Source organism: Eriocheir sinensis, chromosome 35 (assembly GCF_024679095.1).
Source record: "Eriocheir sinensis breed Jianghai 21 chromosome 35, ASM2467909v1, whole genome shotgun sequence".
Classification (NCBI taxonomy): Eukaryota; Metazoa; Arthropoda; class Malacostraca; order Decapoda; family Varunidae; genus Eriocheir; species Eriocheir sinensis.
In genome coordinates this window covers 5,286,404-5,298,595 of record NC_066543.1, presented here as the reverse complement: position 1 = coordinate 5,298,595, position 12,192 = coordinate 5,286,404, and the positions used below count along the sequence as shown (strand labels likewise).

At 47.7% G+C, this 12,192-nt stretch overlaps 1 protein-coding gene and 1 pseudogene across 1 annotated transcript in view; one reads left to right on the top strand and one right to left on the bottom strand.

The window, feature by feature from the left end:
- Positions 1-532: 532 nt before the first annotated feature.
- On the top strand, positions 533-9,845 carry LOC127007313 (metalloreductase STEAP4-like; annotated as a pseudogene).
- Positions 9,846-12,192, bottom strand: part of LOC127007546 (protein phosphatase 1 regulatory subunit 42-like) — an 8,255-nt gene continuing 5,908 nt past the window's right edge. The window contains exons 7-9 of the mRNA XM_050878715.1: positions 10,948-11,026; positions 10,715-10,830; positions 9,846-10,238 (exon numbers count right to left, since the gene is read on the bottom strand). Coding sequence (XP_050734672.1) covers positions 9,847-10,238; positions 10,715-10,830; positions 10,948-11,026 — 587 coding nt within the window. The 3' untranslated portion in view covers position 9,846. The remainder of the gene's footprint in view (positions 10,239-10,714; positions 10,831-10,947; positions 11,027-12,192) is intronic.

Below are 12,192 nucleotides of genomic sequence, written 5' to 3'. Positions count from 1 at the left end.
GAACTTTGCCCTCAGTGATAAAGAAATACTTTTTATGCATATGGCTTTTAGTTTTGTACATCAGAAGGGCCGGCGGGAAGTGACAAAACCATCCGATGTCGGTGTGACGGCCGTGGAGACTCGTTGACATGACTCCTACACAAGGGTGAAGGTTGGGGAGGAGGGCGGGGAGAGGAGCGGGTCATTACACGGCGCGGGCACAGATAACCCGAGCGTGGGACACTTGTTTTGTTGCCGACATGACTGACAGCTTCTTATCAACAGCTAACCGGAGTCACGTAGGCCAGTTATTAATAGTACCTCATCTGTATGCTTTCGGTAATAGACTGAATAAAACCGTAAAAATTCATGTATAGCGCACTGTCCACACTTAGTACGACATAGTGTGATGGCGAAAAGAGAATGATCTGACTTTGTTTCTGAGTTTCCTTGAGGTGTGTGTTTGTGTGTGTGTGTGTGTGTGTGTGTGTGTGTGTGTGTGTGTCCTAGCAGCATTATCGCTTTACACCGTTACATAATACTTATTCATTCCGTGGGAGTACGAAGGATGACTCTGCCACACTGTCACGGTGATACAACACAATCACCTTCGCCGCTATCATGTGTCCCCGCCTACAGTCAACACTAGGGTTACTTCATTTCCTCGATACCCTGGAAAGTCGACCTAAACACCGCCTGCATTCAACGCTCGTCTGTTCGTGTCAAAGAGGTTCCGAAAAGTCACCTTGAACGGCCCTCCAAGCTCATTCCGAGGAAAAGTGTTGAACTGCTAATGTCACAGGTACCACACTCTTACGCGGCGTTGGCGAGTGTGCAGCGGGCGTGGTGACCTCAGCCGTCTTCACAAGAAGCTAAACGACTGAACTTGAGGCAAAATTTCTTAGTCCTTTACGTGAAATAGCAGGAATTTCCTTCGAGAGGAGAAGCAACTCTTACCTGCCTTCGAAGCGTCCTAGTAACGCCTGCGGGTTCAGTCTTGTCGTCCCCAGAAAGCACACCGCAATGCCTTCTGCAGCAGGTGAGCCAGTCGTCCACACTAACGCTACTATCTTGTGTTATGCCATACTGCAAACGTGTTACGATAAGACTTACGTTGTGCAATTTTATGTTATATATGCGAGTGGAATTTATGGTGTTGTGTCTTTCGGTTAAATTATCAAGTTTTCTTCTTTCGTTATTTTTATGATGTGTCTGTATAAGTGCCTTGGTCATACCTTTTAATATTGTGAGTTGTCTGTTGCCTTCCTGTTATTTTTTACTAGTATGAAACGTCTGTATAATTAAGTTGATTTGCACTCCTTGTTTCCTATTGCTCAGCCACATTTGGCAAGGCTTTCATAGGAGTATGCGTATTTCAATGAGTAGTTTTTTGACACCAGTGGTAGTTTGACAAATCTGTCCCATGAATGTGAAAAAAAAAATTCATGAGAACCCGATTAATTTCGTTTTCGGCCTTCGGAAATAGATTATGTCAAAGGCGGCATCGTTTGGGAACACCAAACTGTTATTTTTTTTTTATTTGTTGTTGTTGTTGATTTCCTGCGGGTAAGGGAGTGGCGGCCAGCCCAGCAACGGGGTGTCCTTGGTCACGGCGCTGCCGCTCCACGACAACCCCGAAGGCAAGGTGGCGCGAGGCAACAATGGGTTCATCAACCATTCCGTGACCCTCGACGTGGAGTCAGGTGAGGACGAGGCGGCCGTATTTACCAGCAGCAATGGACACACCCACACGCCCTCCCTGCTGGCCAAGGCGTCCAGTGCTCTGCTGCAGGAGTCCACGTCCCTATCCTGGTTCTGTCCAAGTAAGTGTCACGCGACCACACCACACACTGCCACAGATTACTCATACTTTGCTTCCTTATTTCTTAAAAGAAGACACCAAAACCATTCACCTAGCTCAAATTGTAGATTAGATTACTTTTGTGTGCTGCTTGTATATCACACCTTTCATGAAAAATATAGCAGCTGACACATCCATTTTTTTTTTTTTTATGGTAATGCCCATTGTTTAGTGAGAAGACAGTTCCGTTTGGGTTTTGACTATCATCCTTGAACAATCTTCCCCCTCGAGCAGCCCGGGATGGCAAGAAATGCGTGGTGGTTCTGGGCAGCGGCGACTTCGGGCTGGCACTGGGGGCGAGGCTGGTGCAGGCCGACTACTGTGTGGTGGTGGGCAGCAGGAACCCAGACCGGTCCAGGTGTGTAGCGGAGAGGGGAAGTGTGAGAAAGAGAGAGGAAAAAATAAAAGCTGTTTGTTAATACTTTCATCTTATACCAGAAACTGCATTTTTTTTTTTTGGCGAGCATAATATTATTCTCTCGTTCTTTGATCACGTTACTCTCACACTTCCTCCTTCTCTTCCTCCTCCTCCTCCTCCTCCTCCTCTTCCTCCCGCTCCTCCTCCTCCTCCTCATCCTCATCCTCCACCTCCTCCTCTACTTCGGGTTCAGAAATAGCAATCATACATGCCAAGCCTTTGCAGGTCGGAATGACGTATCGAGATTTGGGGTTACTAATAAAGTTCTCGGTGGGAATACTAAATCACTAAAGCGGGCAGGATCATCAATGCAAAAGGAATTCTCGCAACCTGCTCTTCCATGCTTATATTTCTCTCTCACCCCCAAGGAAAAGAGCGTTGGAGGCGGGGGCGAGCATCATGCAGCAGGAGGAGGCGCTGCAGCAGAGCAACGTGGTGGTGATGGCCGTGCCTTTCACCCACCTGGCCTCGCTCCCCACGAACCACCTGGCCGGGAAGGTCGTGATTGACGTGAGCAACAGGTGAGAAGATGCAAAAATTGACCTCTCTTTCGGCCATCTCTTTCGATTCTTTTTGTGAGCAGCGAGTAGCGGGTTGTTTTTTATTATTGTTTACTTTTTTGTGCCCATGAGCTGTCTCCTTTGTTGTAAAAAAAAAAAGGCGCGCACACACACACACACACACACACACACACACACACACACACACACACACACACACACACACACGGCTGACTAATCATCTCGCCCCTTTAGGAGTCCCAGCGCCTCCAAGTCCCTGGGCAGCATGAGCCAGGCGGAGCAGCTTCAGGCCCTGCTGCCCTCCGCCCGCGTGGTGAAGGCGTTCAACGTGCTCTCCGCCTACGCCCTCTCCCGCGGGAACATGGGCAGCAAGGAGGTTAGGGGGCGGAGAGAGAGAGAGAGAGAGAGAGAGAGAGAGAGAGAGAGAGAGAGAGAGAGAGAGAGAGAGAGAAAATAATTGTAAGCAAATGGTTAGAAAATCGGAGTAGAAATGAAAATTTGTAAGAATAAAATGTACGGAACGGAATGAAAGAAAAGGAAAAAGAATGCAGAGAGAGAGAGAGAGAGAGAGAGAGAGAGAGAGAGAGAGAGAGAGAGAGAGAGAGAGAGAGAGAGAGAGAGAGAGAGAGAGAGAGAGAGAGAGAGAGAGAGAGAGAGAGAGAGAGAGAGAGAGAAAATAATTGTAAGCAAATGGTTAGAAAATCGGAGTAGAAATGAAAATTTGTAAGAATAAAATGTACGGAACGGAATGAAAGAAAAGGAAAAAGAATGCAGAGAGAGAGAGAGAGAGAGAGAGAGAGAGAGAGAGAGAGAGAGAGAGAGAGAGAGAGAGAGAGAGAGAGAGAGAGAGAGAGAGAGAGAGCGTATACAACCAGGTCAGGCAGGCCCCGTGATTCAATTGGAGAACTCTGCAGGAAGTTTCGGACAAGAAGATGGAGTCTGGGAGAGGGAGAGACAGACAGGCAAGCGGCAGATAGACAAGGAAACAGACAGACAGACACAGGCAAACAGACCAAAGTTATTCGGACAGATAATCAAATTGAGACGTATAGAAAAGTTGCATATAAAGTGATAAAGTCAGGGAAAGATAAAGTCAGCCATCCACTTTTTTTCCACTTTTTTTATTATTGTTTCCCTTGTTTGTGTGCCCTTGAGCTGACTCCTTTGTTGTAAAAAAAAAAAAAAAAATCTCATCATGTCATGTTCATCACCTCTCCAACCTCCACCCGATTCTCCTACACAAAAACCTTCCCATTATCGTTTTTACTCCTGCCATTTTTTTCCTTCCCTTTTTTTAAGATTGCATGCGACCCTTATTCATTTAAGTTACATATTACATCACCTCATGCATCACTCCAGCACCACTCACTACGTTATCTTCGCTATTACACACCACACACACTATCGCCATCACCACAGACATCAACTTCACCATCATCATCGCCCCGCCTCGTTACTACCTTCCGTCATCATCTCGCCACATATCACACCACTATCTCTCTTCACCATTGTCCTTTATACCACTAACTCGCCTATAACTTACACACCTCCCACTACAACCACCTTAACCACTTCATTCCCCCTCATTACGTCATTTCTCATTAGTCTCAATCAAACACTCCCTCACCTGGATCGGATTAATCTCTTTGTACCTCTCAGCTACATTGTATACCCCATCACAACCTCCGCAGACCTCATATCCTATACTCCATACATCAATACCGAGACCATATTAATCACTCTGCGTATACCTCATCACACCTTTCTCGTGACATAACATCACACATACAGCATCACAGAATCACAATATCACAATCTCCACTCGCTTTCACCATTCCTCCCCTCCTCTTTTTCTCCTCTTATCCCTCACCGAAGTCACAACATCACCCAAACACTCAATACAACATCACAGTCCCTATTCGTTTTTACCTTTCCGCCCCTCCTCTCCTCTTTATCTCCTCTTATCCCTCACCGAAGTCACAACATCACCCAAACACACAATATAACATCACAGTCCCTATTCGTTCTCACCCTTCCGCCCCTTCTCTATCTTTACTCTCATTCCCGCCCTTCGTCACCCCTTCTGCAGGTGCCTGTGTGTGGGGACGACGAGATGGCGCGGAGCTTGGTGTGCGGGATGGCTCGGGACCTTCGCCTTATGCCCCTCGACTTCGGCCGCCTCAGCAACGCCCGGTAGATCGAGGAAATCCCGCTGCGTTTCTTCCCCGAGTGGACCGGCGCGTTCTGGACTTCGCTCGTGGTGTGGATTTTCTTCTTCATCATCCTCCTGTTCAGGTGAGTGGCGTAGACAGGGCATAGGATGGTAACAGAGAAGAGTTAGCGGGGTAGTGGCGGTGTATTTTTTTTTTTTTTTTCGTGGTAATGGTGTTGCCTCCTCACCTTTTTCTTCCTTTTTTACTTTTTTACTTTTTCTATTTTTTTCCCATCATACTTTTCACTTTTTTTCCTTCTTCCTTTCCTCTCTTTTATCTTTTCTTTCTGCTTCCTTCCTTCCTTACTTCCTTACTAACTTACTCACTTATTTATGGCCCCATCTCTCCCTTTATCTCCCCTTTTTTTCCTCATTTCCTTCCCCTTATGCCTGTAACTCCCCTCAAGGGCGTCAGATCGTCCTACTCAGCCTCTTATATTTACTGATCTCCAACCCAATAGCTGTCTCCTGCACCCTAATAACGAGATGCATATACAGTTATCGTTACAATCCTTAATTCATGATGTCTTTTGCCAACTGTTAAGTGTCGAAAGGCGGTAAATACGAAGCTCGGAGGACAACGATCTGGCAGCCGTGACTCCCCTCCCTCTCTCGCCCCGTGTAGGTGGCAGCTCTGCGACCACCTGACGGACGGCAGCGAAGACTGGTCCGCTTTCGCCTCTATCACCACCAGGAACCTGTCCATTGCCTGTGCCGACACGTCCCTCACGCTGCTTGCCCTCTGCTATCTGCCGGGTAAGGAGGAGGAGGAGGAGGAGGGTTTAAGGGAAAGCAGTAGAAATATCAGACGTAGGAGGAGGAAGAAAAGGATAGAGAAGAAAGAAAATGAGCAAGATAAGGAAGGTAAGGAGGAGGAGGAGGAGGAGAGTTAAGGGAAAGCAGTAGAAATATCAGACGTAGGAGGAGGAAGAAAAGGATAGAGAAGAAAGAAAATGAGCAAGATAAGGAAGGTAAGGAGGAGGAGGAGGAGGAGGAGGAGGAGGAGGAGAGTTAAGGGAAAGCAGTAGAAATATCAGACGCAGGAGGAGGAAGAAAAGGATAGAGAAGAAAGAAAATGAGCAAGACAAGGAAGGTAAGGAGGAGGAGGAGGAGGAGGAGGAGGAGGAGGAGGAGGAGGAGGAGGAGGAGGAGGAGGAGAGTTAAGGAAATGCAGTAGAAATATCAGACGCAGGAGGAGGAAGAAAAGGATAGAGAAGAAAGAAAATGAGGAAGATAAGAAGAAATTAAGAAGAAAAATAACGAGAACAGGTAAAGGTAGAGAAGGAAAGAAGGAATAAGAGGAGGAGGAAAAAAAGACACGGGTGGAAGGAAGAGGAGAAAATGGAAAAGGAGGAGGAGAAGGTGTATAGGGAAGAGAAGGGGCGAAGGAGAAGGAAGAGGAGAATAAAGGGAGATGGACTAGAAGGAGGAGGAGGAGGAGGAGGAGGAGGAGGAGGAGGAGGAGGAGGAAGAAGAAAAAAAAGAAGAAGAAGAAGAAGAAGAAGAAGAGCATACAGAGACAAGGGCAAGGAAGAGGAGGAGGAGGAAGAAGAAGAAGAAGAAGAAGAGCATAAAAACACAAGGACAAGGAAGAGGAGGAGGAAAGGATAGATAGGGAAGAGAAGGGGGCGAAGGAGAAGAAAGAGAAGCATAAAGGGAGATGAACAAGGAGGAGGAAGAGGAGGAGGAGGAAGAAGAAGAGCATAAAGAGACAAGGACGAGGAGGAGGAGAGGATGGATAGGGAGGAGAAGGGGACGAAGGAGAAGGAAGAGAAGCATAAAGGGAGATGGACAAGGAGGAGGAAGAGGAGGAGGAGGAGGAGGGGGAAGAAGAAGAACATAAAGCGACAAGGACAAAGAGGAGGAGGAGGAGGAGAGGAAGAGGAGGAGGAGGAGGAGGAGGAGGAGGGGGAAGAAGAAGAACATAAAGCGACAAGGACAAGGAGGAGGAGAAGGAGGAAAGGAAGAGGAGGAGGAGGAGATTATTAATTCTCTCCTCGCTTCTCCTCGGATCAGGGTGGCTCAGGCTTCTAACACTGAGGCTTCAACACTAAGGGGAGTCTCCTGGACCCTGTGGCGAGGCATGTAATCCTCCGCCACAGCCTCCTCTTGCGGTCTATTTTCGTTGCCTTTCATTCCTCATTTCATCTCTTATTATTTTCTTCTCATGCATTTTCTTCTTTCTCTTCATGCGTCTCTTTTTTGTTTTCCTTCAATTCGTCTCCATTCTTTTCTTTCCTTATTTCATCGTTTTGTTTTCTCTTCATTTCTCATTTCGTTTCTTTTTTCTTCTTTTCATTCCTCATTTTATCTTTTTTTTTCTCTTCATTCTTCATTTCTTTTTTCTTTTCACTCCACATTTCATCTCTTTTTGTTGTTGTTTTCATTCCTTATTTCATCAATTTTCGCTCTCTATTGATTTTCCTCTCTTTTTTTCCTTTCATTCCACATTTCATTCCTTCTCTCCTATTCTGTTTTTTTTCTGTCCTTTCCGATACTATCTTTTTTTTTCTTGTTGCTTACTTTTTTTTACTCTTCTCATATATCATTTTCTCTTCCTTTTCCCAATTTTATTCCTCTCATCTTTTTCTCCCATCCTCTCCCTCATCCTCCCCGACCCTCCCTTCTCTTCTCACTCTTCCTCTTCACCTCCCTTTCGCTTCTTTTCCTTAAGGTTATTGATATTCATTTCCTTTCTTCTCTTGGTTATTCTCTCCCCACTTCTCTTCATTCTTTTCACTTCCATCCTTCCCTCACATCCTTCTTACTTCTCACTTCTCCTCCCACTTCACTGTTTACCGCTTCATCCTCCACTGACAGCTTCTACTCGCCTCCTTTCCCCTCCTCCTTACCTCGCCTCACCTGCCCCGCCCTTCCCTCCCGCAGGTGTGATCGCGGCCTACCTTCAGTTGGGCCGCGGCACCAAGTACTCGGAATTCCCTCTCTGGCTGGACAGGTGGCTCAAGAGTAGGAAGCACCTGGGTCTGCTGATGCTGCTGAACGCGGTGCTGCATGTGAGTAAGGAGAGAGAGAGAGAGAGAGAGAGAGAGAGAGAGAGAGAGAGAGAGAGAGAGAGAGAGAGAGAGAGAGAGAGAGAGAGAGAGAGAGAGAGAGAGAGAGAGAGAGAGAGAGAGAGAGAGTTATATATATATTTTTTACTTTCCACAGATCAGGAAGCAAAACATTACGATAGAGGTTGCTTTCTCTTCTCATTTTTTTATAATATTTTTCTCAGACTTTTCAGTGACCTAGCTCGTTTTTTTTTTTTCACATTTGCTTCTATAGTTACGAACTTATAGAAGTATACAAACTTTTCACTTGTCTTTTCATTTATTTCTTTACCGACTTATTGATTTATTTTGTGTAATCATTTGCAGGTTCTTATCAAATTATGTGGCAGTCCTATGTCTTGGAGTTCGACCTGGCAACACAACGCCTTCATGGGCTGTGGTGAGTGTAGGAGAGAGAGAGAGAGAGAGAGAGAGAGAGAGAGAGAGAGAGAGAGAGAGAGAGAGAGAGAGAGAGAGAGAGAGAGAGAGAGAGAGAGAGAGAGAGAGAGAGAGAGAGAGAGAGAGAGAGAGAGGGGGGGGGGGGATAGATAGAACGATAGATAGAGAGAAAAAAACATCTCATCACCCCGCCAGGCACCTTTACCTCTCATTCAACACCTTGGCCACCCCACACACACTTTTTTGTACGACTCCTAGTTTCATCCCTTCCCATAAGCACTCCTCGTTCCTCCAAGCACCCACCCTCCGCCGCCTCCTTCCCCCATCAGGCTGCTTAGCGCTGCTCGCGGCCGGCATCCTGGGCGTCACGTCGCTGCCCTCCGTGGCCAGCAACATGACGTGGCGGGAGTTCGCCTTCGTGCAGAGCAAGCTGGGCTGGCTCACGCTGCTGCTTGCCACGCTGCACCTGGTCTTCGCCGAGTGGGAGGACCTCTTCACCTCGGATTTCGTCTGCTACCTGCCCTCCAGCGGCCAGGTGCGTTGCTGCGGGCATTGCTGTGGTTGGCTATACGAATTAGTGGGTTCAGTGCCCTACGGAAGGAGCTGTCACAGAGAGGAATGGTGGGCTGACAGACTCTCTCGTGATAAATAGGGAACAAATAGCGTTGTATTGTAGTCTTTCATTTAACTAAAAAGCATTACAAGCATATGTATTAATCGTCTCAGTGCTACATTGAGGAGAATCACAAATAAGGTAACATTGCTGACGAGCGGTGCGTGGTGGAGAAGAAGCCCCTCCAGTTGTCACCTCGCGGCCCCTTAACCTCGTGTTCCTCCCACAGTTCGTGATGGTCATCCCGCTGCTGACCCTCGCCCTCAAGGTGCCGCTGCTGGTGCCCTGCGTCGACTCTCGCCTCGCCAGCATCCGCCAGGGGTACGAGAAGCCGGGCTGCTGCTGCTGCGTGTCGCAGGGCCATGCCGCCGCCCAATGACCCTCCCCGCGTCAGACACACGGACGTGGGCGCGTCCTTGGTCCATGATGGGAACAAGCTGGCAATGCGTAGCGTGCAAACATCGAATGTGCTGATGTTGGGAAGCTTTCCTTTTGTTGATTTTAATAATGTATTATATCATCGTCGATTTTCTCTGATTTTCGCAGCTCCCGTCCGCGTCCGCGATGCGTGGGCCAGATGCTCACCACCGGGACGCGGGGTGCTTGGCGCTATTTGGAGATGTCGAGGTGTCGAGGAATGCCCGGTGACTGTCGGCTTTCTTGACCTCGTAGGAGGCACATGTGTTCTGTCGGCCGCGTCCGCTTGGCCACAGCTCATCCCTGCTCCACACGGGCTTATTTAGGGCACTAAGCCGTCTTAGTTGCTTGCTATATAATGTGTGTCTGATCCGTCCTACGTGGCGACAGGCACACTACTCGTACCGCGAGGAACTGGGGGCTTGTTCCTCCAGTAGGGCCGCGGCACCAGGCGAGGCAGCTCCTCGGGGGACAGGTCGTCGTCTTCGGCAAACCACACACTCTTTGGCGGACCACTGGACTCCGGGGACCACTGGGGGCTCCCCCGCGTGCCCCCGTCCGGAGAGTTTGTGTCTGAGAGCTCGTCGCCGGAGGAGTCATGATGCTCGATGGGCCCCACGCCCGGCCACTCGCTGGTCTCAGGGTCCCGCGGGACCTTAGATGAGGCCCTCAGTCGTCCCCGCCGCCGCTCAGCTCGCCTCAGGATGAGGTCAAACTCTGGCCGCCTCAGGGCCCCGAGAACGAAACGAGGTCCGGTAGCGGGGGAGTCTGTGGGGGAGAAAAGAGTGTTGCGATATAAAAGGTTACATGACCACCGGGGACACCAAGAGGCAGAGGCTTTGAGTGATAGCGTGACATGATTAAAGTGTCATGAAAACATAACCCTGCGACCCAAGAGCTGCAGGAACAAAATATTCCATAATCAATATTTTACTCGATCAGGAAGTCAAAGGATCCAGACTTTGCAGAGTCATTCAGTTACAGGAATAAACTGCTGCTATGACATTACATTTCAAGACCTAAAAGGACGTCAATAGCAACTTAACAAGCGTAACACTGTACCTTTCAACGTGCGTGATTTTCCACACCGTGAGAGTGTAACTGAATAAGGTTCCACATTTGGTACTCTCTAACATCAAATTTACCTAGAAAAGTCCATTATTATCGTAATTTATAATGTTTTTTTTATTTAATTTCATTTTTCTTATTTGAATATCCTTACATTACTCTGCGGGGGAGCTTACCGTGGGGGTGATCGGCGGGGGTGACGGGGGTGAAGAGGAGGTGGTGCTCAGGCCTGGCGGGGTGCACGCTGGTGTTCGGGGGGGCCGCGGAGGGGGGCGGGTGAGTGATTGCCTCCCTGTGTGGAGGAATTCACTTGTTTATTAAAAAAGTTAAAGCTGTCTTGTAGTTTTGGTATCTTGATTACTTTTATTGTAACACACACACACACGCACACACACACACACACACACACCTGCGGGCGGCGCGGTACCTGTCCGCCTGTACGATGAACTCCCGGCACTGCGGCGTTACCTGCTTGTCGTCCAGTGTCTCTGAGGGCGGGAGAGGAGACACACCTTGGAACACGCACGACACTTACATCAATCAAGGGTCACCAGCAAGAGGGGGAAGAGGCACAGACGCACACTCCGTTGCATGCACGTCAGACAGAGGGAGCGTCGTTAACATTGAAGGTCTCTTGAGGGTCGCCAGCAGGAGGGGAGGAGACACAGACGCACCCTTCGTTACATGCACGTCGGTCAGAATTTGTGTTTCGCTTGCAATGAACAACAATGAACAACTCAACTCAAGGCACCTCTCCTCCCGAAATTGACCTCTCTTTTGGCCGCTCTTTACTTTTGTCTTTGTGGGAACAGCGATTAGCGGGCTTATTTTTTTTTTTACACCTTTTTTTTTGTTGCCCTTGAGCTGTTTCTTTAGCTGTAAAAAAAAAAAAAAAAAAAAAGGTCACAGAAATTTAGTGTGTACGTTCATGATAATTTGTTACGTGAATATCATAAGTGTGTGCAGTCATACCTTAACATCCGAGGGAGTTAGGTTGCAGAGACGCCAGCGGATGTTGAAAATCCGCTGATATCTTCTTCCCACTCCCCTTATTAAACGCACTATTTTTTCATATACATTAAATAAAATTATGTTCATTATATGCGTCCGTCAAAGGGGTACTCAGCAATAATGATATGTATGTAAACGAAATCAAAGTGTGTGTGTATGCATTTTTCTACATCCATGAAATAATTTTAGTTACACGGTGCAAAGATTTCCTATCACCGAAAGTAAGGTTTGTAATTCATGTGAGCTCGTCAGAAGGGAAGGGTCGCCTGCCGTCAAAGTCCGTCTGTGTGTGCAATAAATTGAAGTGTCTACATAAACTCACATGCTACCTGGAAATGGAAAGAGAGGGAGAAAAAAAATAAACATGTCGTGATTGAAAAGAGAAGGAGGAGGAGGAAGGGAAGGGGACAAGGTGATTTCAAAAGTGTAAGAGGGAGAAAAAAATTAACATGTGATTGAAAGGAAGAGGAGGAGGAAGGGAAGGGGACAAGGTGATTTCAAAAGTGTAAGAGGGAGAAAAAAATTAACATGTGATTGAAAGGAGGAGGAGGAGGAAGGGAAGGGGACAAGGTGATTTCATAAGTGTAAGAGGGAGAAAAAAATTAACATGTGATTGAAAGGAGGAGGAGGAGGAAGGGAAGGG